Consider the following 27,819-nt stretch of genomic DNA (forward strand, 5'->3'; position numbering starts at 1 on the left):
TATGTTATTGATCGATTGACTGTGATTTCATATCTCGCAGTATTGCTATCTGTAGCGTTAGCTCCAGGTAAATGTTGTATTTCTTCAGCCATTCCTGGATCTGTGACCAAAAACAAGCTACATATGGACAGTACCAAAATAAATGATCTAATGACTCTGCCTCCTCACAGCAAAATCTGCAGAGCTGTGAGTATCCCCCATATATATATAACATTCTATTGGTTGCAAGATTTTTGTATAATAATTTGAATTTTAAAATTTGAAGTTCTGAATCCGGTGTCATGGAATCGGTACGTCGAAAATCTCTTCCCAACTATTTTGCAATTTATATGGCACAGCTGTCAATTTTTTTATCCTTAAATGGGACTGGTATATATTTATATTTATCACAACTTTTTTAAACCATTTTTGGTCTTTAATGCAGGGCCGACAGACAAGTTCCTTACTTTTACCCTTTCCACTTGCCTCATCCATTTTTGTGGGAATGCTGTAATTAGTTGGTTGTAATTTTGGGGTAGAGCAGACTGTTAGCTGCATGTGTGACATAACTCCACCAGTCCTATTTATGATGTTATTTACAAAGATTATATTTATTTTTTTATTAATTAGTATATTTGATTTTAACCACAATATTTGTTGTGTTATTTGTTCTGTCTTTTCTGGTTGATTAAACTAAAATTGCAACCAACTTTCTGAGGCTTGTTTAAAAAAAAAAGAGAGATTTTGAAGATTATTTCATTTTCATATACCCGACAGTGAGCAGTTGTAATCTGAATAAAGGGAAAAAGGCCATTCTTGAACATGGGGTGAGACATTCTTACTAATTTACTAGAGAACCATTTTGGATTTAAGTATAACTTTTGTGTGACTGATGCCTTTAGTGAGAGGTCTAATGCTTTACTATTTAATCATTTCTGCCCTCCAAATTCATTCATTATATAAATAGGCCCTTTTAATTTTGTCTGGCTTGCCATTCCAAATATAATTGATTTTCTTTTGTTCATATAATTTAAAAAGTAGGTCACTAGGTGTAGGCAAAACCATAAGCAAATAGGTAAACTGATATGACTAAGGAGTTAATCAGTGATTTTTCCACAAATAGACAGGTATTTTCCTTTCCATGGTAGCAAGATCTTATCTATTTTTGCTAACTTTCTATTAACATTTATTGGAGTGAGATCCTTTCTTTCTGGATATGTGTACTGACTATGTCCACATCCCCGTCAGACACTTTTATTGGTAAACTACACAGTAATGTTAAAGTTGAATTTTTTAATGATCAAATACATAACATAGTACACTTATCATAATTTGGTTTTAATACAGAAAGGTTAGAAAAAGTATCTAGATCCTCTATGAGTCTTTGGAGGGATTCTAATTGTGGTTTTAAAAGAAAGCATGAATCATCAGCGTACAATGACACCATTGTTATTAAGCCATGGATTTCTAAGCCCTTAATATTATTATTGGATCTAATTTTAACAGCTAACATTTTGATGGCAATAATACATAGATATGCCGATAGTGGACAATCTTGTCTTACTCCCCTTGACAGTTTAAAACTTTCTGAGATGTAGCCATTATTTACTATTTTACACCTAGGGTTACTATACTTTAACTTTAACCAGTTTTATAAGAGATTCTCCAAAATTGAAATATTCCAGGCATTAACTCCAGTCATACTTTATCAAAAGCCTTTTCAAAGTCAGCTGTGAAAACCAGGCCTGGTTTCCCCGGTATTTCATAGTATTCTATTGTTTCCAGTATTTGTCTTATATTATCTCCAATGTATCGTCCATGTAGAAAACCTGTCTGATCAGGATGAATAATATGTGACAAAACCTTTTTAATTCTATGTGCCAAGCATTTAGCTAGAATTTTTGCATCACAACACTGAAGTGTAAGAGGCCTCCAATTGTTTTAATGGACTGGATCTTTATATATACCACTTGGGTCCTGTTTCAGTAATAATGAAATCAGACCTTCTTGTTGCGTGTCTGATAATCTACCATTTATATAGGAGTGGTTAAAACATGCTAATAATGGTCCTCTGAGTATATCAAAAAAGGTTTAGTATAACTCCTCTGGTATGCTGTCCAGCCCTGGAGTTTTCCTGGACTTAAAGGCTTTAATTGCATCAAGAAGTTCCTCCTCTGTAATTTGGCCTTCACATGAGTCTTTCCGTACAGATGTTAATTTTACATTATTAATAGGGAAAAAATCCATAACATTAGCTTTGGTTAGTGGAGATGGAGGAAACTGAAAAGAAAACATATTCTTAAAGTACTTTACTTCCATGAGTGACTTCATCATTTGTAACAAGTTTCAATAAAAAATATTTGGTAGCATTTCTATGTTGAGAATTGAAAAATAATTTGCGGCATTTTTCCTCATATTGCATCCAGTTCGCTTTATTTTTATAATATAATCACTCTCTTTCTTGGTCAAATAGCCCTTACACAGCCTGGAGGTGTGTTGGGTAATGACCCTGTTGAAAAACAAATGATAGTCCCACTAAGCCCAAAACAGATGGGATGGCGTATCGCTGCAGAATGCTGTGGTAGCCATGCTGGTTAAGTGTGCCTTGAATTCTAAATAAATCACTGACAGTGTCACCAGCAAGGCACCCCCACACCATAACACCTCCTCAGTGCTTCATGGTGCGAAATACACATGCGTACATCATCCGTTCACCCACACCGCGTCTCACGAAGACACGACGGTTAGAACCAAAAATCTCCAATGTCCATTGCTCGTGTTTTTTTTGCAGCAATTCGACCATGAAGGCCTGATTCACACAGTCTCCTCTGAACAGTTGATGTTGAGATGTGTCTGTTACTTGAACTCTGTGAAGCATTTATTTGGTCTCCAATTTCTGAGGCTGGTAACTCTAATGAATTTATCCTCTGCAGCAGAGGTAACTCTGGGTCTTCTATTCCTGTGGCGGTCCTCGTGAGAGCCAGTTTCATCATAGAGCTTGATGGTTTTTGCTACTGCACTTGAAGAAACTTTCAAAGTTATTTTTCCAGATTGACTGACCTTCATGTCCTAAAGTAATGATGGACGGTCGTTTCTCTTTGCTTATTTGAGCTGTTCTTGCCATAATATGGACTTGGCCTTTTACCAAATAGGGCTATCTTCTGTATACCACCCCTACCATGTCACAACACAACTGAATGTCTCAAACGAATGAAGAAGGAAAGAAATTCCACAAATTCACTTTTAAGAAGGCACACCTGTTAATTGATATGCATTCCAGGTGACTACCTCATGAAGCTGGTTGAGAGAATGTGGTTGAGAGTCTGCAAAGCTGTCATCAAGGCGAAGGGTGGCTATTTGAAATATAAAATATACCTTTTTGGTTACTGCTTGATTCCATGTGTTATTTCAGAGTTTTGATGTCTTCACTATTATTCTGTAATGTAGAAAATAGTAAAATAAAGAAAAACCCTTGAATGAGTAGGTGTTCTAAAACTTTTGACCGGTAGTGTGTATATATTTTCTACAACTATTACTTCATTAAGGGGTCCACGAGAAATGCATTTTTTTGTCTGCTTGTCCCTTTGTGGTGACAAAAAGACAGACCGACAGACAGATAGACTGTGTCTGTCCTTAAGGCACTTTTATGGCTCATATCTTGTTCCTAATACCCGTGGAGATCACACCAACATTGATGCTCTAGAGTCTGTGACGGTGCTAGGTTATGTTTCCCTTATCAAGTTGTGGGTTGATAATCCATGTCAAAGGCAGTGTCAGGTTGCATAAATATCTGCTTGGGGCCTCTGGCTTGGTTATGGAGCGTATCCGTCCATCCTCTAGAAGCTCTCCTCTGCTTCCTGGTCTCTCCTGGATCATGATCCCTATGTACAGTATCTGTCCCATATGGCACCCAATTCCCTTAATAGTGCACTACTTTTGACCAGAGCCATATCGCCCCTGGGACAAAGTGTATAAATATTAATGCAATGCTTGGCCTTTATTTGCTATGCGCATGGCCTGCTTGATAAATTGCGCATTTACAATTTATACAGCTGGAGTAGAGCCTAATTCATAATTGGGTTAAAATATATCTATACTTCAGTCTGTGCTTCAGTCTCTCTCTCTCCTTTTTGACGGGTTTAAGATGCTTACAGCTTTGACAGTGTCGTCCCTTTTCTCGATGTTTCTTTCTGTTGTGTGTGTTGTTTGTATGCACCCCTAAAAGGCAGGTCCTAATATGGTACTGCACTGTCCCTCATAATGGTTCTAAATGATCAGTGATGTGCGGTCAGAATAGGCAGGGTAGACAAATGTTCATTATTTTTTGTTATTTCATGTTTTTCCTCAATGATTCTGGTGGTTTTTATGCTAAAAAATATCAACATTTGCTAAAACTGCATCCAAATCTCAGGAAAGGCGCCTGGGTATTCATGTCTTCCTTCCCGTCTGTTCAAATCGTTGACTCACGTTCCTGACTCCAGTCACTGTTAATGGACAGGGTCAGCATATGCCTCGCTGCTTTGCCTAGCTTCGTTCGTTGCATCGAGCTGATTTCATATTTTGCACATGTGCATTGCCTTATCATGTCGTATGGATAAGCCTGGGGTAAGCTCTGCACATTTGGGCGTGTCTACATAATTTGGTGCTCGCATCCCTCGAACTGAACAAAGCTAACTAGGTCCATGTTGGATTTCCATGGAAAACTTGGTATAATTCAGAGGGAGACCAACACCTATACTTTCTGATATTCATGAGGGCAAGGTACAGAAAACTATCCGATCGAATGTATCACACTCGGCCTGACAGACACAGCAATCTGGAGCAGACAGCCGATCAGAGATGAGAGGAATGTTCTCTCTCTCTCTCTCTCTTTCTCTGTCCTTCTCTGTCTCTCTCTCTCAATTTAATTTAAATTCAATTCAAATTGATTTATTGGCATATGAAACATATGGCATATGATATGTTTACATTGTCAAAGCAAGTGAAATAGATAATTAACAAAACTCTGTCTAGCTGTCTCTCACTCTTGTTTCTTTCTCTCTCTCTCTTTCTCTTTCTGTCTCTGAGCTGGGGGGATGGGATGAAGAAATGTCTAACAAACAGTCTCTGCTCTCTGTTCTCTGTTGTGTACAGGATACACTCCCCTCATCCTTGGCTCTCTAAACTGAGCCCACAATATCAAACACCTCCCCCAACCATCTTCCTTCACATATCATCGCAAAGTTTATTATGATCTGAAATGAGAGAGAGAGAGAGAAAAAAAGACTATAGAACAAAATAAATCCGCCGGCCACCCCCTCCCTTTTCTCCATGAAGGGCTTAAGGAAGAAGGGTGAAATTAAACATGATTGATAATTGGCTTTGGGGATCCCGATGCATTATGACCATGTTGTGACTGCGTTTGGGCCTCAATTGACCATGAAATGTGCACTTTGTAAGGCTAAAATGCTTATTATTCTTTTCTCTCTCTCTAATGGTTGTCAGTCTGAGGCCAAATCATAAATCCGCAGCTGGAGACTCTCTGGCAGGTTTGTGGAGCTGTTTGTAATTGTTTAAATCCCTCTTGTGATGTGTTTTAAAGCCCCCACGGAAACGTAATTGCCTGTCAGATGCCTTTCCGGCTCAGCCGTTGCTTCTCTCGCCGCTCTTCTCTCGATGCGTTCGCTCGACGCCTCAGTCTCTCTCTCTCTCTCTGCCTCTCTCTCTCTCGCTCTCCCTCTCTCTCCACCAGTCCATGTTACAGTGTCATCTGATGCCGATCCATGCGGAACAGTTATAATTTGTCTCATCTATTTTAGGGGCCTCTTTTTCCAGTCTCCATTGTTTTGCATTGAATTGCATTTCGGTAAATGTACAGTGTGTGTGCATCTTCAGTACATCTGCAAATCCGCATCCACTTCATGTTGTGGTGTTGGTGCGTGAATAAATGGAATATCAATCCGACATGGTGTAACACTGAAATGCACTCAAGTGAATGAATTGTTAAAAGATCCATCCCTTAACCGAATTCATGGGAGAACATTTTGGGGTATGAAATCTGCCCAGGTTTTTGACATAAGAAATCAAATGCACGTGAATAATATTGTAGCTCTTGGTTTTTCCAAAAAAAGGAAAGGTGATGGCATCTTCCATTTAAAAAAAAAAATGTGTTCATGGTGATCATTTGTATAAACAAAACAAAAAGAAAAGCTTGTGATAACGATCTGGTTCTGCGTGTGTTATTCTTTCAACAGGCCTCAGGAGCTGATGCCTTGGAGTTGAATCTGTCTTGCCCACATGGTATGGGGGAGAGGGGCATGGGACTGGCCTGTGGGCAGGTAAGCCCTCAGCTCAACTACTGTGTGCCTGTGAACAAACACCTTTTTGACTGACTGACTGACTGAAGACTCAACTCTACTACTGACGTTACCATAGTGCACGCCTCACTGACTTCTCAACTGTTGTAAGCCTCAGTGCAGACTTCACAGACTCAAAGACTGCACTTGACTACAAGTTGAAGTATCGACTACACACCTATTTTTGTGAACATCTGGTTAGATACAGCTCTTATAAAATTGAATGATCACACTGTCAGATACACCAGACAGTCTGCTTTCTAATGGACTCTGCTCTGTCACAGAGAAACACTATTCTACCACTACAGCTGAGCGGAGTCAACAACTCCTCTCTGTTGCTCTGCTACTGACTACTACTGTACAATGCCATGGTGGTGACTGATAAATAGCATTCATCATATCAGTAGGTCATTACATCAGCAGTGTGGAGGTAGTTCAACATGGCTGATTTTAGAAGATTTTCTGATCGAGTAGCTGTAACTCTGTGACTGTCTGAATATCTCAGTGTGAGAGTGATTGTATTCAGGGTGTGTAGAATCAGACTCGAAGGTGGAGCTATCCACTTGGGTGCTTTTCCCAGTGTAGGAGGAGTAGAAGGGAGTGCGTGATCTGGTACGAGGTGGGACGCAGGCAATGAAAACCACTGAAGGAGTGAGTTGGAGCGTTTATTCTGGTTTAATGGAGACTGACTCTACTCCAATGGAGCGTTGATTTCTCATCAGCGCCCTCCTAAAATACACATCTTTCTATAATTTCACATTTAGTTGAAACATTTAATGATTGTAATAATCCATACGGGACAATCCTTCTCTGACTTGGCTTCTGTCAAATGAGATGCTGCATTGTCTGAGTTTAATGTAGCGTTTGGTTAAACGTTTTGAGTATGTGACTAGTCAACACTTCTATTTGTTCGCTTGATGCATGTCATCAGTATGGAATATGAGATGGGATGGGCAGATCAGTCACCAGGGAATATAATGTAAGTTTAAATTAGCCTTTGGCTGTTTGACGCATTACTGCTCTTTTATTTGTATCTTTCATTTTTTTAAGGACATTGCTTCTTTTATTATTTAACACCAACCCTACACCATGGTGTCCACCGGTAGACGACCACACACATTACCTCACACTGTCTAAACTCACCGTTTAATGTCAGCGACGATATGTGAGAACCTTCTTTTGCTAGCAGCATATCTAAATGTTTACACATTAGCCTGTCTCTCTGTGAGGGTCAGTTGTGCTTTTGACTTGAACATGTGTGACACGGCCTGTCATCTAACTGCTCGCAGCCCAGCGGTGCGGTGGTCAAGTCAGTAACAGGACTCTCTACTTACCTGACTCTCTAACACCACCATGTCTTAACGTTAAAACAAGGTCATTAAAACGCAGAGTAGTGCTGCTTTGGAAGAGGACGGAAGGGGCCTTTTTTAAAAGCCCGGATATGACAGAGTATCACACCTCTCCGCTCAGGAGGTTAATACTAACCCTCATCAGTTTACAGCACGGCAGGCAGGCTGTTCTGACTTTTAACGGGGTGAAAAATATGTCAAAGAGTTTGAGTATACTATCTGAAGACTGATATTCCGTACGCTGATTGGGATATTGCAGCTTTACAGCTGTAGTATGCTGTAGTGTAGCTTGTAGCCTACCAATCCTGCCTAGTTGATCTCAAGATGCTCTGAGCCTCCACTTAGCTCTCATTTTGGATGGGAGCAATACAATGTATCCTTAGGTACAGGATACCATGCCCTCTCAGTGTATGTGGATGTACAGTACACCTGTATATAGATTGGGAGAGAAAGGTTTAGCTTGTAGCTCCACATCACTAATGATGAAAAGTCTGCTATAAACAGCACAGTGACTAAAGCAGTGTGTGATATACAGTACAGTAAGTGATGAGAGCTGTTACTGTATGTGCCTGAAACAGCACACTGCAAGTTACTATACCACAACCTAAAGGCCTTAGTTATCTGGATACGGATAAAGGCAAAGAAAGGAAAGCTGCGATTTTCAATCTTACCACCTTGACTTGAGTCCCACCTCAGGCCCACGGTGGAGAGGGGAATGAATGCAACGAACGTACGAACCAACGACTTCCCGTCTATAACCGGGGAAGGAGACAAAGCTATTTTCTCTCACAGTAGCCGTAAATTTCCAGAGTTATATCCCCTCTGCCGTTAGATTTTCTGCTGTAAGACAAAAAGCTAATCAAAGCCATGTGCCCGCAGGCAGGTAACCTCGGAGTGAACTAAAGAGAGAGAGGCAATATCATTCCATCACACCCCGCCGCTCCGCGTGCGTGGCGGCCGTGCCACCTCTCAACGCAACAGCGGGAAAAACATTAGTTCTGACGCTATGGAAATGGTAGGGAAATCTCATTCGAATGTCTTATTAATATGCAATTTCAATCAGTCATTCACAACGGCTCCCTCGGATTGTATAACCAACGGTAGCTACTGTACTGTTCTTTTTTGAAGATGAGTAGTTTAACATTTTGTTGAAGAAAAACAAAAAATCTTATTCAAAAAGGTAACGCCACGTGTACGTTTAACCCTTTATTACAACGCGTAGTCTTGGCATTAGGGCTCTGCTCCTTCAGGGTAGCTCACTGCCGGAGCGAAGCATCATATAAAGAGGCTAAAATAACTACAGGAGGTGAGCAAGATATGCTATATAGAATGTTGTGCATTTACAGACTGAAGAACCCATAAACGCCATCAAACAGAACGACTCTAGCAAGCGTAACATCAACCCAGCACTATTGCCTTAAGTTAACTCAAACTTGTGCTACTGAGAGAGGAGAGATACTCTTGATATGCACGGTGGTCGCTTCTCCGTAGGCCATGAAGAGTAGGCGGGAAGATGGATCCCTGAGCAGACTATCCACCGAAGGGTCCTGACAGCCAAGATTAATTGAATCCCTGCTATTGGACCATAATAAAGAAAGGCTTCCTTTCCAAACGGAAATTTGGAATAGAAAAGACATATATGGTTATATAACAGAAGACATTGTACGGAGGGAAGACCAGACAATGACTGCTGCAGTGGCCATGACATACCATTAAATTCCATAACACGAACAAACCCCCAAAACCGAAAACTAAAATGGTAGCTACATATAACCACCTGTGCTATCCAAATAGCCTAATGTCACTACTGATACATGCACAGCGTGCACAGTGAAAGTGACGTGATAATCTAAAACCTAGGCCTACAACATAGAGTACCTGAGCTGAAGCTTATGCCTAATAGTATATGCCGGTAAGTCATGAGAGAAGAATAGATGACGACCTGGTAACGAGAGGAAATCGACCCCATAGATTACTAGAATAAGCCTGCATATTAGTGTGTCTGAAATAAGCTCTCTGACAGAACGTTTACATTAGAGGTGATTGACGCTTGATCGTCAACAGCGGATCGCCATGTGGGTGTTTAGCAAGCCCACAGGATCTAGGTAATGCTAGAATCAGGAGCCAATCCACATGGCTGGTAGCTAAAGCAAGCCTTGGTTATTCATCGCAACGCGATACAGTGTCAGCTTCCCCACTAAGGTTCAAGGTGATAACTTGAAATCTGAGGAAGTTAAAGTTAGGGGTTAAAGTTAGGGGTGATGTGGGGTATGTTGGCCCAGAGAACAGACTATGCCCCAAAACTGGCATTGGGAACAAAGAAAGTATATAATAGATATGATAGACTAATTCTACTCAGCTAGCTAGTTTAGCCGGCTATTGACAACAGCAGAGCAGCAACATGGTTGATCCTCGCAATCAATGACAACCCTGTAGCAGCCAAACCTTGCAACATGAGCATATTGAACGACTCTGATGCGATCAGCTGATGCCACCACACTTGGGTTTCCCTTTTGAACCGGCTTCGCTTTATTTAGAAGCGATGATGAGGATGTACTTGGCCTGTAAGTGTTTATCACAATGTCATTATCACAATGTTTTTTGTATGAGTTTCATTCTCATTTGATGGCAGTTGTCATGATTTTTCATTTGATCACACGTGTCATTATGATGTGGTTAGTGAGTGCAGTCTAATGAGTGAGTGGTTAACACACAATGCCTAGCTTGAAGGAATGTAGACTTTGGTTCCGTTACCTCATATCTCTTATTCACGTTTGCCTCAGCAACCACAGGGAAGTCATTTCTCCCTCCTTCCCTTCCATAACGCTCCTCTATACATCCTTTTCCCTCCTTCCCTTCCATAACGCTCCTCTATACATCCTTTTCTCTCCTTCCATAACGCTCCTCTATACATCCTTTTCTCTCCTTCCCTTCCATAACGCTCCTCTATACATCCTTTTCTCTCCTTCCATAACGCTCCTCTATACATCCTTCTCCCTCCTTCCCTTCCATAACGCTCCTCTATACATCCTTTTCCCTCCTTCCCTTCCATAACGCTCCTCTATACATCCTTCTCCCTCCTTCCCTTCCATAACGCTCCTCTATACATCCTTTTCTCCCCTTCCATAACGCTCCTCTATACATCCTTCTCCCTCCTTCCCTTCCATAACGCTCCTTTATACATCCTTTTCTCTCCTTCCCTTCCATAACGCTCCTCTATACATCCTTTTCTCCCCTTCCATAACGCTCCTCTATACATCCTTCTCCCTCCTTCCCTTCCATAACGCTCCTCTATACATCCTTTTCCCTCCTTCCCTTCCATAACGCTCCTCTATACATCCTTCTCCCTCCTTCCCTTCCATAACGCTCCTTTATACATCCTTCTCCCTCCTTCCCTTCCATAACGCTCCTTTATACATCCTTTTCTCTCCTTCCCTTCCATAACGCTCCTTTATACATCCTTTTCTCTCCTTCCCTTCCATAACGCTCCTCTATACATCCTTTTCTCTCCTTCCCTTCCATAACGCTCCTTTATACATCCTTTTCTCTCCTTCCCTTCCATAACGCTCCTCTATACATCCTTTTCCCTCCTTCCCTTCCATAACGCTCCTCTATACATCCTTCTCCCTCCTTCCCTTCCATAACGCTCCTCTATACATCCTTTTCTCTCCTTCCCTTCCATAACGCTCCTCTATACATCCTTTTCTCTCCTTCCCTTCCATAACGCTCCTCTATACATCCTTCTCCCTCCTTCCCTTCCATAACGCTCCTCTATACATCCTTCTCCCTCCTTCCATAACGCTCCTCTATACATCCTTTTCCCTCCTTCCATAACGCTCCTCTATACATCCTTCTCCCTCCTTCCATAACGCTCCTCTTTTCATCCTTTTCCCTCCTTCCATTCCATAACGCTCCTCTATACATCCTTCTCCCTCCTTCCATAACGCTCCTCTTTTCATCCTTTTCCCTCCTTCCCTTCCATAACGCTCCTCTATACATCCTTTTCTCTCCTTCCCTTCCATAACGCTCCTCTATACATCCTTTTCCCTCCTTCCATAACGCTCCTCTATACATCCTTTTCCCTCCTTCCATAACGCTCCTCTATACATCCTTCTCCCTCCTTCCATAACGCTCCTCTTTTCATCCTTTTCCCTCCTTCCATTCCATAACGCTCCTCTATACATCCTTCTCCCTCCTTCCATAACGCTCCTCTTTTCATCCTTTTCCCTCCTTCCCTTCCATAACGCTCCTCTATACATCCTTTTCTCTCCTTCCCTTCCATAACGCTCCTCTATACATCCTTCCCTTCCATAACGCTCCTCTATACATCCTTCTCCCTCCTTCCCTTCCATAACGCTCCTCTATACATCCTTTTCTCTCCTTCCATTCCATAACGCTCCTCTATACATCCTTCTCCCTCCTTCCATAACGCTCCTCTTTTCATCCTTTTCCCTCCTTCCCTTCCATAACGCTCCTCTATACATCCTTTTCTCTCCTTCCCTTCCATAACGCTCCTCTATACGTCCTTTTCTCTCCTTCCATAACGCTCCTCTATACATCCTTTTCTCTCCTTCCATAACGCTCCTCTATACATCCTTTTCCCTCCTTCCCTTCCATAACGCTCCTCTATACATCCTTTTCCCTCCTTCCCTTCCATAACGCTCCTCTATACATCCTCCTCCCTCCTTCCCTTCCATAACGCTCCTCTTTTCATCCTTTTCCCTCCTTCCCTTCCATAACGCTCCTCTATACATCCTTCTCCCTCCTTCCATAACGCTCCTCTATACATCCTTTTCCCTCCTTCCCTTCCATAACGCTCCTCTATACATCCTTTTCCCTCCTTCCCTTCCATAACGCTCCTCTATACATCCTTTTCCCTCCTTCCATAACGCTCCTCTATACATCCTTCTCCCTCCTTCCCTTCCATAACGCTCCTCTATACATCCTTTTCTCTCCTTCCCTTCCATAACGCTCCTCTATACATCCTTTTCTCTCCTTCCCTTCCATAACGCTCCTCTATACATCCTTTTCTCTCCTTCCATAACGCTCCTCTATACATCCTTTTCTCTCCTTCCCTTCCATAACGCTCCTTTATACATCCTTTTCCCTCCTTCCATAACGCTCCTCTATACATCCTTTTCTCTCCTTCCATTCCATAACGCTCCTCTATACATCCTTTTCCCTCCTTCCATAACGCTCCTCTATACATCCTTTTCCCTCCTTCCATAACGCTCCTCTATACATCCTTTTCCCTCCTTCCATAACGCTCCTCTATACATCCTTTTCCCTCCTTCCATAACGCTCCTCTATACATCCTTTTCCCTCCTTCCATAACGCTCCTCTATACATCCTTTTCTCTCCTTCCATAACGCTCCTCTATACATCCTTTTCCCTCCTTCCATAACGCTCCTCTATACATCCTTTTCCCTCCTTTCATAACGCTCCTCTATACATCCTTTTCTCCCCTTCCATAACGCTCCTCTATACATCCTTTTCTCTCCTTCCATAACGCTCCTCTATACATCCTTTTCCCTCCTTCCATTCCATAACGCTCCTCTATACATCCTTCTCCCTCCTTCCCTTCCATAACGCTCCTCTATACATCCTTTTCTCTCCTTCCCTTCCATAACGCTCCTCTATACATCCTTTTCTCTCCTTCCCTTCCATAACGCTCCTCTATACATCCTTTTCTCTCCTTCCCTTCCATAACGCTCCTCTATACATCCTTTTCTCTCCTTCCCTTCCATAACGCTCCTCTATACATCCTTTTCCCTCCTTCCCTTCCATAACACTCCTCTATACATCCTTTTCCCTCCTTCCCTTCCATAACGCTCCTCTATACATCCTTTTCTCCCCTTCCATAACGCTCCTCTATACATCCTTTTCTCTCCTTCCCTTCCATAACGCTCCTCTATACATCCTTTTCTCTCCTTCCCTTCCATAACGCTCCTCTATACATCCTTTTCTCTCCTTCCCTTCCATAACGCTCCTCTATACATCCTTTTCTCTCCTTCCCTTCCATAACGCTCCTCTATACATCCTTTTCTCTCCTTCCATTCCATAACGCTCCTCTATACATCCTTTTCTCCCCTTCCATAACGCTCCTCTATACATCCTTCTCCCTCCTTCCATAACGCTCCTCTATACATCCTTCTCCCTCCTTCCCTTCCATAACGCTCCTCTATACATCCTTTTCCCTCCTTCCCTTCCATAACGCTCCTCTATACATCCTTTTCTCTCCTTCCCTTCCATAACGCTCCTCTATACATCCTTTTCCCTCCTTCCATAACGCTCCTCTATACATCCTTTTCTCCCCTTCCCTTCCATAACGCTCCTCTATACATCCTTTTCTCCCCTTCCCTTCCATAACGCTCCTCTATACATCCTTTTCTCTCCTTCCCTTCCATAACGCTCCTCTATACATCCTTTTCCCTCCTTCCATAACGCTCCTCTATACATCCTTTTCTCCCCTTCCCTTCCATAACGCTCCTTTATACATCCTTTTCTCTCCTTCCCTTCCATAACGCTCCTCTATACATCCTTTTCCCTCCTTCCATAACGCTCCTCTATACATCCTTTTCTCTCCTTCCCTTCCATAACGCTCCTCTATACATCCTTTTCCCTCCTTCCATAACGCTCCTCTATACATCCTTTTCTCCCCTTCCATAACGCTCCTCTATACATCCTTCTCCCTCCTTCCATAACGCTCCTCTATACATCCTTCTCCCTCCTTCCCTTCCATAACGCTCCTCTATACATCCTTTTCCCTCCTTCCCTTCCATAACGCTCCTCTATACATCCTTTTCTCCCCTTCCATAACGCTCCTCTATACATCCTTCTCCCTCCTTCCATAACGCTCCTCTATACATCCTTCTCCCTCCTTCCATAACGCTCCTCTATACATCCTTTTCTCTCCTTCCCTTCCATAACGCTCCTCTATACATCCTTCTCCCTCCTTCCATAACGCTCCTCTATACATCCTTCTCCCTCCTTCCCTTCCATAACGCTCCTCTATACATCCTTTTCTCTCCTTCCCTTCCATAACGCTCCTCTATACATCCTTTTCCCTCCTTCCATAACGCTCCTCTATACATCCTTCTCCCTCCTTCCCTTCCATAACGCTCCTCTATACATCCTTTTCCCTCCTTCCCTTCCATAACGCTCCTCTATACATCCTTTTCTCCCCTTCCATAACGCTCCTCTATACATCCTTCTCCCTCCTTCCATAACGCTCCTCTATACATCCTTTTCCCTCCTTCCCTTCCATAACGCTCCTCTATACATCCTTCTCCCTCCTTCCATAACGCTCCTCTATACATCCTTCTCCCTCCTTCTATAACGCTCCTCTATACATCCTTCTCCCTCCTTCTATAACGCTCCTCTATACATCCTTTTCCCTCCTTCCCTTCCATAACGCTCCTCTATACATCCTTTTCTCTCCTTCCATAACGCTCCTCTATACATCCTTCTCCCTCCTTCCCTTCCATAACGCTCCTCTATACATCCTTTTCTCTCCTTCCCTTCCATAACGCTCCTCTATACATCCTTTTCTCTCCTTCCATAACGCTCCTCTATACATCCTTCTCCCTCCTTCCCTTCCATAACGCTCCTCTATACATCCTTTTCCCTCCTTCCCTTCCATAACGCTCCTCTATACATCCTTTTCCCTCCTTCCATAACGCTCCTCTATACATCCTTTTCCCTCCTTCCCTTCCATAACGCTCCTCTATACATCCTTTTCCCTCCTTCCCTTCCATAACGCTCCTCTATACATCCTTTTCTCTCCTTCCCTTCCATAACGCTCCTCTATACATCCTTCTCCCTCCTTCCATAACGCTCCTCTATACATCCTTCTCCCTCCTTCTATAACGCTCCTCTATACATCCTTCTCCCTCCTTCCCTTCCATAACGCTCCTCTATACATCCTTCTCCCTCCTTCCCTTCCATAACGCTCCTCTATACATCCTCCTCCCTCCTTCCCTTCCATAACGCTCCTCTATACATCCTTTTCCCTCCTTCCCTTCCATAACGCTCCTCTATACATCCTTTTCTCTCCTTCCATAACGCTCCTTTATACATCCTTTTCTCTCCTTCCATAACGCTCCTTTATACATCCTTTTCTCTCCTTCCATAACTCTCCTCTATACATCCTTCTCCCTCCTTCCCTTCCATAACGCTCCTTTATACATCCTTTTCTCTCCTTCCCTTCCATAACGCTCCTCTATACATCCTTTTCCCTCCTTCCATAACGCTCCTCTATACATCCTTTTCTCTCCTTCCCTTCCATAACGCTCCTCTATACATCCTTTTCCCTCCTTCCATAACGCTCCTCTATACATCCTTTTCTCCCCTTCCATAACGCTCCTCTATACATCCTTCTCCCTCCTTCCATAACGCTCCTCTATACATCCTTCTCCCTCCTTCCCTTCCATAACGCTCCTCTATACATCCTTTTCCCTCCTTCCCTTCCATAACGCTCCTCTATACATCCTTTTCTCCCCTTCCATAACGCTCCTCTATACATCCTTCTCCCTCCTTCCATAACGCTCCTCTATACATCCTTCTCCCTCCTTCCATAACGCTCCTCTATACATCCTTTTCTCTCCTTCCCTTCCATAACGCTCCTCTATACATCCTTCTCCCTCCTTCCATAACGCTCCTCTATACATCCTTCTCCCTCCTTCCCTTCCATAACGCTCCTCTATACATCCTTTTCTCTCCTTCCCTTCCATAACGCTCCTCTATACATCCTTTTCCCTCCTTCCATAACGCTCCTCTATACATCCTTCTCCCTCCTTCCCTTCCATAACGCTCCTCTATACATCCTTTTCCCTCCTTCCCTTCCATAACGCTCCTCTATACATCCTTTTCTCCCCTTCCATAACGCTCCTCTATACATCCTTCTCCCTCCTTCCATAACGCTCCTCTATACATCCTTTTCCCTCCTTCCCTTCCATAACGCTCCTCTATACATCCTTCTCCCTCCTTCCATAACGCTCCTCTATACATCCTTCTCCCTCCTTCTATAACGCTCCTCTATACATCCTTCTCCCTCCTTCTATAACGCTCCTCTATACATCCTTTTCCCTCCTTCCCTTCCATAACGCTCCTCTATACATCCTTTTCTCTCCTTCCATAACGCTCCTCTATACATCCTTCTCCCTCCTTCCCTTCCATAACGCTCCTCTATACATCCTTTTCTCTCCTTCCCTTCCATAACGCTCCTCTATACATCCTTTTCTCTCCTTCCATAACGCTCCTCTATACATCCTTCTCCCTCCTTCCCTTCCATAACGCTCCTCTATACATCCTTTTCCCTCCTTCCCTTCCATAACGCTCCTCTATACATCCTTTTCCCTCCTTCCATAACGCTCCTCTATACATCCTTTTCCCTCCTTCCCTTCCATAACGCTCCTCTATACATCCTTTTCCCTCCTTCCCTTCCATAACGCTCCTCTATACATCCTTTTCTCTCCTTCCCTTCCATAACGCTCCTCTATACATCCTTCTCCCTCCTTCCATAACGCTCCTCTATACATCCTTCTCCCTCCTTCTATAACGCTCCTCTATACATCCTTCTCCCTCCTTCCCTTCCATAACGCTCCTCTATACATCCTTCTCCCTCCTTCCCTTCCATAACGCTCCTCTATACATCCTCCTCCCTCCTTCCCTTCCATAACGCTCCTCTATACATCCTTTTCCCTCCTTCCCTTCCATAACGCTCCTCTATACATCCTTTTCTCTCCTTCCATAACGCTCCTTTATACATCCTTTTCTCTCCTTCCATAACGCTCCTTTATACATCCTTTTCTCTCCTTCCATAACTCTCCTCTATACATCCTTCTCCCTCCTTCCCTTCCATAACGCTCCTTTATACATCCTTTTCTCTCCTTCCCTTCCATAACGCTCCTCTATACATCCTTTTCTCTCCTTCCCTTCCATAACGCTCCTTTATACATCCTTTTCTCTCCTTCCCTTCCATAACGCTCCTCTATACATCCTTCTCCCTCCTTCCCTTCCATAACGCTCCTCTATACATCCTTTTCTCTCCTTCCCTTCCATAACGCTCCTCTATACATCCTTTTCTCTCCTTCCCTTCCATAACGCTCCTCTTTTCATCCTTTTCCCTCCTTCCCTTCCATAACGCTCCTTTATACATCCTTTTCCCTCCTTCCATAACGCTCCTCTATACATCATTTTCTCTCCTTCCCTTCCATAACGCTCCTCTATACATCCTTCTCCCTCCTTCCCTTCCATAACGCTCCTCTATACATCCTTTTCTCTCCTTCCCTTCCATAACGCTCCTCTATACATCCTTTTCCCTCCTTCCCTTCCATAACGCTCCTCTATACATCCTTTTCTCCCCTTCCATAACGCTCCTCTATACATCCTTTTCCCTCCTTCCATAACGCTCCTCTATACATCCTTTTCTCTCCTTCCATAACGCTCCTCTATACATCCTTCTCCCTCCTTCCCTTCCATAACGCTCCTTTATACATCCTTTTCTCTCCTTCCCTTCCATAACGCTCCTCTATACATCCTTTTCCCTCCTTCCATAACGCTCCTCTATACATCCTTTTCCCTCCTTCCATAACGCTCCTCTATACATCCTTTTCTCTCCTTCCCTTCCATAACGCTCCTCTATACATCCTTTTCCCTCCTTCCCTTCCATAACGCTCCTCTATACATCCTTTTCTCTCCTTCCATAACGCTCCTCTATACATCCTTTTCTCTCCTTCCCTTCCATAACGCTCCTCTATACATCCTTTTCTCTCCTTCCATAACGCTCCTCTATACATCCTTTTCTCTCCTTCCCTTCCATAACGCTCCTCTATACATCCTTTTCCCTCCTTCCCTTCCATAACGCTCCTCTATACATCCTTTTCCCTCCTTCCCTTCCATAACGCTCCTCTATACATCCTTTTCTCCCCTTCCATAACGCTCCTCTATACATCCTTCTCCCTCCTTCCATAACGCTCCTCTATACATCCTTTTCCCTCCTTCCCTTCCATAACGCTCCTCTATACATCCTTCTCCCTCCTTCCATAACGCTCCTCTATACATCCTTCTCCCTCCTTCTATAACGCTCCTCTATACATCCTTCTCCCTCCTTCTATAACGCTCCTCTATACATCCTTTTCCCTCCTTCCCTTCCATAACGCTCCTCTATACATCCTTTTCTCTCCTTCCATAACGCTCCTCTATACATCCTTCTCCCTCCTTCCCTTCCATAACGCTCCTCTATACATCCTTTTCTCTCCTTCCCTTCCATAACGCTCCTCTATACATCCTTTTCTCTCCTTCCATAACGCTCCTCTATACATCCTTCTCCCTCCTTCCCTTCCATAACGCTCCTCTATACATCCTTTTCCCTCCTTCCATAACGCTCCTCTATACATCCTTTTCCCTCCTTCCATAACGCTCCTCTATACATCCTTTTCCCTCCTTCCCTTCCATAACGCTCCTCTATACATCCTTTTCCCTCCTTCCCTTCCATAACGCTCCTCTATACATCCTTTTCCCTCCTTCCATAACGCTCCTCTATACATCCTTTTCCCTCCTTCCCTTCCATAACGCTCCTCTATACATCCTTTTCTCTCCTTCCCTTCCATAACGCTCCTCTATACATCCTTCTCCCTCCTTCCCTTCCATAACGCTCCTCTATACATCCTTTTCCCTCCTTCCATAACGCTCCTCTATACATCCTTTTCCCTCCTTCCCTTCCATAACGCTCCTCTATACATCCTTCTCCCTCCTTCCCTTCCATAACGCTCCTCTATACATCCTTTTCCCTCCTTCCATAACGCTCCTCTATACATCCTTTTCCCTCCTTCCATAACGCTCCTCTATACATCCTCCTCCCTCCTTCCCTTCCATAACGCTCCTCTATACATCCTTTTCCCTCCTTCCCTTCCATAACGCTCCTCTATACATCCTTTTCTCTCCTTCCCTTCCATAACGCTCCTCTATACATCCTTCTCCCTCCTTCCATAACGCTCCTCTATACATCCTTCTCCCTCCTTCTATAACGCTCCTCTATACATCCTTCTCCCTCCTTCCCTTCCATAACGCTCCTCTATACATCCTTCTCCCTCCTTCCCTTCCATAACGCTCCTCTATACATCCTCCTCCCTCCTTCCCTTCCATAACGCTCCTCTATACATCCTTTTCCCTCCTTCCCTTCCATAACGCTCCTCTATACATCCTTTTCTCTCCTTCCATAACTCTCCTCTATACATCCTTCTCCCTCCTTCCCTTCCATAACGCTCCTTTATACATCCTTTTCTCTCCTTCCCTTCCATAACGCTCCTCTATACATCCTTTTCTCTCCTTCCCTTCCATAACGCTCCTTTATACATCCTTTTCTCTCCTTCCCTTCCATAACGCTCCTCTATACATCCTTCTCCCTCCTTCCCTTCCATAACGCTCCTCTATACATCCTTTTCTCTCCTTCCCTTCCATAACGCTCCTCTATACATCCTTTTCTCTCCTTCCCTTCCATAACGCTCCTCTATACATCCTTTTCCCTCCTTCCCTTCCATAACGCTCCTTTATACATCCTTTTCCCTCCTTCCATAACGCTCCTCTATACATCCTTTTCTCTCCTTCCCTTCCATAACGCTCCTCTATACATCCTTCTCCCTCCTTCCCTTCCATAACGCTCCTCTATACATCCTTTTCTCTCCTTCCCTTCCATAACGCTCCTCTATACATCCTTTTCCCTCCTTCCCTTCCATAACGCTCCTCTATACATCCTTTTCTCCCCTTCCATAACGCTCCTCTATACATCCTTTTCCCTCCTTCCATAACGCTCCTCTATACATCCTTTTCTCTCCTTCCATAACGCTCCTCTATACATCCTTCTCCCTCCTTCCCTTCCATAACGCTCCTTTATACATCCTTTTCTCTCCTTCCCTTCCATAACGCTCCTCTATACATCCTTTTCCCTCCTTCCATAACGCTCCTCTATACATCCTTTTCCCTCCTTCCATAACGCTCCTCTATACATCCTTTTCTCTCCTTCCCTTCCATAACGCTCCTCTATACATCCTTTTCTCTCCTTCCCTTCCATAACGCTCCTCTATACATCCTTTTCCCTCCTTCCATAACGCTCCTCTATACATCCTTCTCCCTCCTTCCATAACGCTCCTCTATACATCCTTTTCCCTCCTTCCCTTCCATAACGCTCCTCTATACATCCTTTTCTCTCCTTCCATAACGCTCCTCTATACATCCTTTTCTCTCCTTCCCTTCCATAACGCTCCTCTATACATCCTTTTCTCTCCTTCCATAACGCTCCTCTATACATCCTTTTCTCTCCTTCCCTTCCATAACGCTCCTCTATACATCCTTTTCCCTACTTCCATTCCATAACGCTCCTCTATACATCCTTTTCCCTCCTTCCCTTCCATAACGCTCCTCTATACATCCTTCTCCCTCCTTCCCTTCCATAACGCTCCTCTATACATCCTTTTCCCTCCTTCCCTTCCATAACGCTCCTCTATACATCCTTTTCTCTCCTTCCCTTCCATAACGCTCCTCTATACATCCTTCTCCCTCCTTCCCTTCCATAACGCTCCTCTATACATCCTTCTCCCTCCTTCCCTTTGATACCGCTCTTCCACTCCTCAGATTCACAAATTAAAACTGAAGCCTCCTCCCCGAGCTATATTCAGCCCCCTTTGAACATGCGGCCTGGTGACAAACAGCTTCCATCATACCCCCACCTCCACACACACACACACACACACACACACACACACACACACACACACACACACACACACACACACACACACACACACACACACACACACACACACACACACACACACACACACACACACACACACACACACACACACACACACACACACATACACTCACCCGCTCTCCCGTTGAGAGTCTGGGGTTGTTAACGAGAGAGCTGACCTCTCGTGACCTTGCTCTGTAAAATTAAAATTTCAGGTGTAAGCCTGTGGTAACCCACCCTCCTCTCTGGTGGGCTCGGCTGTCTCAACAGCCCTCACCCCCTCCGCAACACTGCCTGGGGGTGATACACCTCCCCTTCTTCTCCCCCTCTACACACACATGCTCCTCCGCTGGGGCCGCCCGTCGTGCTGAAACTAATCCGCATGCCAGCTTGCCCCGCGGAAACAGCTCACGGGGAGAAAGGAAAAGAAAGAAATACATAAAAAATGTCCGTCAAGTACCCTTTCCACCAACTCTTTTCATTTCATACTAGACCTCTCCTTAACGGCTAGTGCCTCATTTGATTTTCATCATCATGGCCTCTTCTGTACTGTTACAATCAGTCAGTCAGTCAAGAGGGATTAGTGTTTTGGAATGTGTTCATTCCGTTCTGATGGAACCTGGAATGATAAAATCCTCGGTGTGTCCCAACACTGGTGGTCCTGCTCTCCTCTGGGAATCATGCCCATTGTAGAATCCACAGTATGAGTCCTGTGGGTTTTTCATGTTGACAGCATGTTTGTAGCTCGTCACACCTTCCGCTCCCTCTCTGCCAGACCTTCAGGTAATGGTCTCAGAGCGCAGAGGTACAACAGGGTCTGCTCTAAGACCTGCTCTCATAGAGAAGAGACACAGAATGTCTCCCTTGCCAGAACCAGTAACAGGCCTGTCAAACAGGTGCTTCGTCTCTCCAGCCAAGCAGAATATGTTGTACAGCCAAACTGCAATAGGAGGGGGCTTGGGCTTAGGTTTAGCCTCCTCTGCCCCTCCCTCCTCCCTCTGCCCTCCACCCTTATGCTCCCCCCACGGCCTATGTCCCCCACAGACTGGAGTGCTAGCTGGCCTGGCCCCCATCTGCTGTGTAATAAGCTGTCTGTCAGGGGCCCAGGCATGCCTGGCAGGGAGAGCTCCACCTCTGTGAGAGCAGGGTTCTTACAAGCAGCATCTGGTTGGGCAATGGTGCTTGGCTGAAGGCCATGACCCAGCCTCTTGTGCTGAAGTAGCCATAATGCAATTTCCCATGACCCTCTGGGAGGATTGGTTTTAGTCCCTCTTCTTCCTGTGTGGCTGCCTGGTTCGAGAATATTAGAGAGTATCTCCGTGTCTGCTCTCGCTCTTTCTCAAAGAGAAATATTATCATACTAATTAGTATTTTATTTTTATCCCAAAATAATCAGCTATTCTATGACTACAGCCAATGCCAATTGCATCCATGACACGAATACATGTAGAATTCACTGAAGGTCCTCTTCATCGAAGGTTTAGCTAGTAATTACATCATTGTAGCACAGTCTGCATATCCACTCATTCCCCTCTTTGTACACTGATACTTACTCAACCTACAAATCAACCTAGAAATACATCCACTGCTTCAAGTATTTCTGATACATTGGCTGGGTGCAGGATCAGAAATATCTATCCAATGAATCTCCCCAGGAAAGCAGCCAGCGCTATCAACCATCTCTAGGGAGCCCAGATATAAGGCCTCTCTCTCTCTCTGTCTCTCTCTCTCTCTCTCTCTCTCTCTCTCTCTCTCTCTCTCTCTCTCTCTCTCTCTCTCTCTCTCTCTCTCTCTCTCTCTCTCTCTCTATCTGTCTTTGGCAGGCAGGCAGGTAGATGGGAGTGGACTGGTTGAACCCTCCTCTCCACTCTTGTTTATACACTGTTTGTAAGTCTTGAATAAATCAAGGCAAATTGCTATGGATGGCACTTGCTAGAGACACAAGTGCATAAATCTAATATCTTATCCAAATCCTGGAAGTGAATTGTATTGTCTCCTATGGAGTAACCTTCCCTATACCCTCTTGTCCACCCTTAGAATACATTTGGCATATTTTTAGGCACCAATGTGATTATATTCACCCCTATTCCCCTCCCACACACCTCACCCCTATTCCCCTCCCACACACCTCACCCCTATTCCCCACACCTCACCCCTATCCCCCATCCCACACATCTCACCCCTATCCCCCCGCCCACACACCTCTCCCCCACACCTCACCCCTCTCCCCCATCCCTGAACCTCACCCCTATCCCCCTCCCTCACTCCTATCCCCCTCCCCCACACCTCACCCCTATTCCCCACACCTCACCTCTATCCCCCATCCCACACACCTCACCCCTATCCCCCATCCCACACACCTCACCTCTATCCCCCATCCCACACACCTCACCTCTATCCCCCATCCCCGACACCTCACCCCTATCCCCCATCCCCGACACCTCACCTCTATCCCCCCACACCTCACCCCCTATCCCCCATCCCCGACACCTCACCTCTATCCCCCCACACCTCACCCCCTATCCCCCACACCTCACCCCCTATCCCCCATCCCACACACCTCACCTCTATCCCCCATCCCACACACCTCACCCCTATCCCCCTTCCCCCACACCCCATCCCCGACACCTCACCCCCAACCCCGACACCTCACCTCTATCCCCCCACACCTCACCCCCTATCCCCATCCCCCACACCTCACCCCCTATCCCCCATCCCCCACACCTCACCCCCTATCCCCCATCCCCCACACCTCACCCCCTATCCCCCATCCCACACACCTCACCCCTATCCCCCTTCCCCCACACCCCATCCCCGACACCTCACCCCCAACCCCGACACCTCACCTCTATCCCCCCATACCTCACCCCCTATCCCCCATCCCCCACACCTCACCCCCTATCCCCCATCCCACACACCTCACCTCTATCCCCCATCCCACACACCTCACCCCTATCCCCCTTCCCCCACACCTCATCCCCGACACCTCACCCCATCCCCGACACCTCACCCCCAACCCCGACACCTCACCCCTATTCCCAACACCTCACCTCTATCCCCCATCCCACACACCTCACCCCTATTCCCCACACCTCACCCCCAACCCCGACACCTCACCCCATCCCCGACACCTCACCCCCAACCCCGACACCTCACCCCTATTCCCCACACCTCACCTCTATCCCCCATCCCACACACCTCACCCCTATCCCCCTTCCCCCACACCTCACCCCCGACACCTCACCCCTATTCCCCACACCTCACCCCCAACCCCGACACCTCACCCCCAACCCCGACACCTCACCCCATCCCCGACACCTCACCCCCAACCCCGACACCTCACCCCATCCCCCCACACCTCACCCCCTATCCCCCATCCCCCACACCTCACCCCTAGTCCCTATCCCCCCACACCTCACCCCCCATCCCCCACACCTCACCCCTAGTCCCTATCCCCCCACACCTCACCCCCAACCCCGACACCTCACCCCTATCCCCCATCCCCGACACCTCACCCCTATCCCCCCACACATCACCCCCTATCCCCCATCCCCCACACCTCACCCCTAGTCCCCCTCCCCCACACCTTACCCTATCCCCCATCCCCCACACCTCCCCCCTCCCCCACACCTCACCCCTATCCCCCCTCCCCTTACCCCTATCCCCCCTCCCCCACACCTCACCCCTATCCCCCCTCCCCCTCCCCTTACCCCTATCCCCCCTCCCCCTCCCCTCACCCCTATCCACACCTCACCCCTATCCCCGACACCTCCCCTCACCCCTATCCCCGACACCTCCCCTCACCCCTATACCCACACCTCACCCCTCAGTGCCACTCTTATAGTATATGTTCAGACGCAGGCCAAATATCATTCTACAAATAGCTGTTATTTTTGATGTGCTACTGAATCACACAGCATGACCTGGAAATAGAAAGGAAATATTCAGTCAGAGGGAAATGTATTTTCTTTCTTTCAGGACCCTCCATTTATTCTTTTTATTTTTTACAAATCCATTTATTGCTAATGGTTTAAAAAATATAACGCTAACCTTTAGTCCATGTGAGAGACTGACCTCAGTGCTCAATCTGCTTGTAAATATCACTTTTTTATACAGTAGAGTAAAACCCATTGCTCAAGGCTGTATATACCAACAGTTATTGGATATGTCAAAAAATAAGCCCATTTCCTCTGAAATAAAGAGGTGATGGAGAGAGGATCAGAGAGAGAGAGAGATGACTGGGTGAGAAGAGGGCTGAGAGGGAGAAAGAGAGAAGAACGGAAACAAAATGAGGTGAGAGAAGAAAGGCTCATACAGACAGATGAAGAGAGGAGGGAGGGCTGACTAACAGTGAAGTACAGATGCAATGGGAGGTACAAGAGCCTCTGTAATAATAACATGCTCTATAGAGCTATGGTCAAAAGTAGTGCTCAATATAAGGAACCGGGTTCAATAGGGGGCTCCAAACAACAAATGATTAACAGATTTGAAGTTGGGTTTAGATATCTGTAAAACAGAGAAATACTGACTAAGCTTCACCATTACAGGCATGTTGAAAGGAATGATGCTGATACATTTGATTTTGTATTAGATTTTCTGGGGGTGAAAACCCTAAACAGATGCTCCCTCTGCCCATTGGTAATGCCACCTCATCAGCCAACCTGTTTTAAATGAGACGTGCTAATGATTTAACAGTGTGACATCCATGTGAAAACCGAGTCTGCATCCCAAAAGGCGAATTACTACTTTTCACCAGGGCTCATATACAGAATAGGGTGACATTTGGGACGCACCCTAACCTGAATAACTTACCGTAGTGGGTCTTCTTCAGAAACCATGACTATTTTCTACCCATGCACTCCCAAGTTCCAACAGATAACAGACCGGTAGCATTATGCAACTCCAACCCCTTCTCTTCTCTCACCTCACTCAGTCGGCTACACTCTTTTACCACCATCGCCATTCCTCTCTTATTGTCGTTTATTTGTCTGTTTGTTCCTCAGGATACAGAGTTAGTGCGTAACATCTGCCGCTGGGTGAGACAAGCTGTCCAGATCCCCTTCTTCGCCAAACTGACCCCCAACGTCACCAACATTGTGGATATAGCCATGGCAGCACACGAAGGTACGCTAACTAGCCCTACGTACTTAGGGAATAGGGTACCATTTGGGACTTAGCCTATGTAGCGCACTAATTTTGACCAAATCCCTATAGGGCTCTTGTCAAAAGTAGTGCACTATGTAGGGCATAAAATGTCATTTAGACTAAACCTAAAGTCAATGTTCATTGAATATACCGTACTCAAATGATCTGTTGTTTTGTTTCTTTTTGATGTTCATTTTTTTTTTAAAGATAGACTTACATGAACTGTGCATAATAGTTTCGTCCTGACCACCCTAGAATATAACTGGTAGTCTACAGTCAGCTAGCTTCATGTAGTGACCGTAGCAGCCTCATATGAACGTGTTCTCTTTCTCCCACAAAACACTTCTGCATCGTTTTCCTTTGAAAGCCAAGTGATAGACACAACCCCAAACAACATAGAGACACTAATGGAATTACTTGGCACAGTGAAAGTCCACAGGCATCTAAACAGACGCCCTGCTGTGCTCCACAGTGCACTGCAGGACCCTTTAAGGTGCTGGTTGATTTGGCCCTGGGTTTGGCTGGCGTAGCTGAGCCCTGTGCCCGTTCCCCCACAGCTAATGACTAAACGTGTCCCTGCAGGTGGTGCAGATGGCGTCACAGCAACCAACACGGTATCTGGGCTGATGGGGCTCAAGGCAGACGGCACTCCTTGGCCTGGCATTGGCCGTGGCAAGAGAACCACATATGGCGGCGTGTCTGGTAAGTGTTGTCTGACTTGCTGCTTTTCCCTCTGCTCCCCCCCACCACTCCCTCAGGGCCGGAACAGCCAGAATGTGTGTGTGCGTGCGTGCGTGTGTGCATTTTTGCTTGCATGTGTGTGTGCCAGTGTGTGGGGGTTTAAAGGGGTGTGCTGTAGTTTAAATGCTGTAGTCTTGGTCCACTCCACTGCTGTTTTTATGGGGCTGTGCTTTGCGAGACACTGAGGCTCTGAGGCTGGACACTGTCTCTAATAGCAGTGACAGATGGACCAGAATGAGTCTGAAAGTGCTTCTAATGCTTCCTCTGCTCTGCTCTACTGGGATGAAATGGGAGAGGCTGAATAAAGAAGGACAGCAACAACCTGCCACAATTATTCTGAGAGGAACTGAGAGCACCCACTTTTCTTTTTACAGTTTGAAATATTGTTTTAGACAGAGTGAGATATTTGGAAGGTGTGTGTACAAGCAAATGTTGATTTATTTGATGGGGAAACTTGATGTGTAATTACCAGAAAAACGTTTTTTTTCTTTCGTTTTGGTTAAATGTTTTTCTGTGC

At 45.3% G+C, this 27,819-nt stretch overlaps 1 protein-coding gene across 2 annotated transcripts in view; it reads left to right on the plus strand.

The window, feature by feature from the left end:
• The window catches only part of LOC129822899 (dihydropyrimidine dehydrogenase [NADP(+)]-like), a 213,809-nt gene that overhangs the window by 124,488 nt on the left and 61,502 nt on the right, over positions 1-27,819 (plus strand). For both annotated transcript variants that reach the window (XM_055881411.1, XM_055881410.1), the window contains exons 16-18: positions 6,213-6,296; positions 26,420-26,540; positions 27,144-27,263. In XM_055881411.1, the coding sequence (XP_055737386.1) occupies positions 6,213-6,296; positions 26,420-26,540; positions 27,144-27,263 (325 nt within the window). The remainder of the gene's footprint in view (positions 1-6,212; positions 6,297-26,419; positions 26,541-27,143; positions 27,264-27,819) is intronic.

The sequence above is a fragment of the Salvelinus fontinalis genome, chromosome 25 (assembly GCF_029448725.1).
Source record: "Salvelinus fontinalis isolate EN_2023a chromosome 25, ASM2944872v1, whole genome shotgun sequence".
NCBI lineage: Eukaryota > Metazoa > Chordata > Actinopteri > Salmoniformes > Salmonidae > Salvelinus > Salvelinus fontinalis.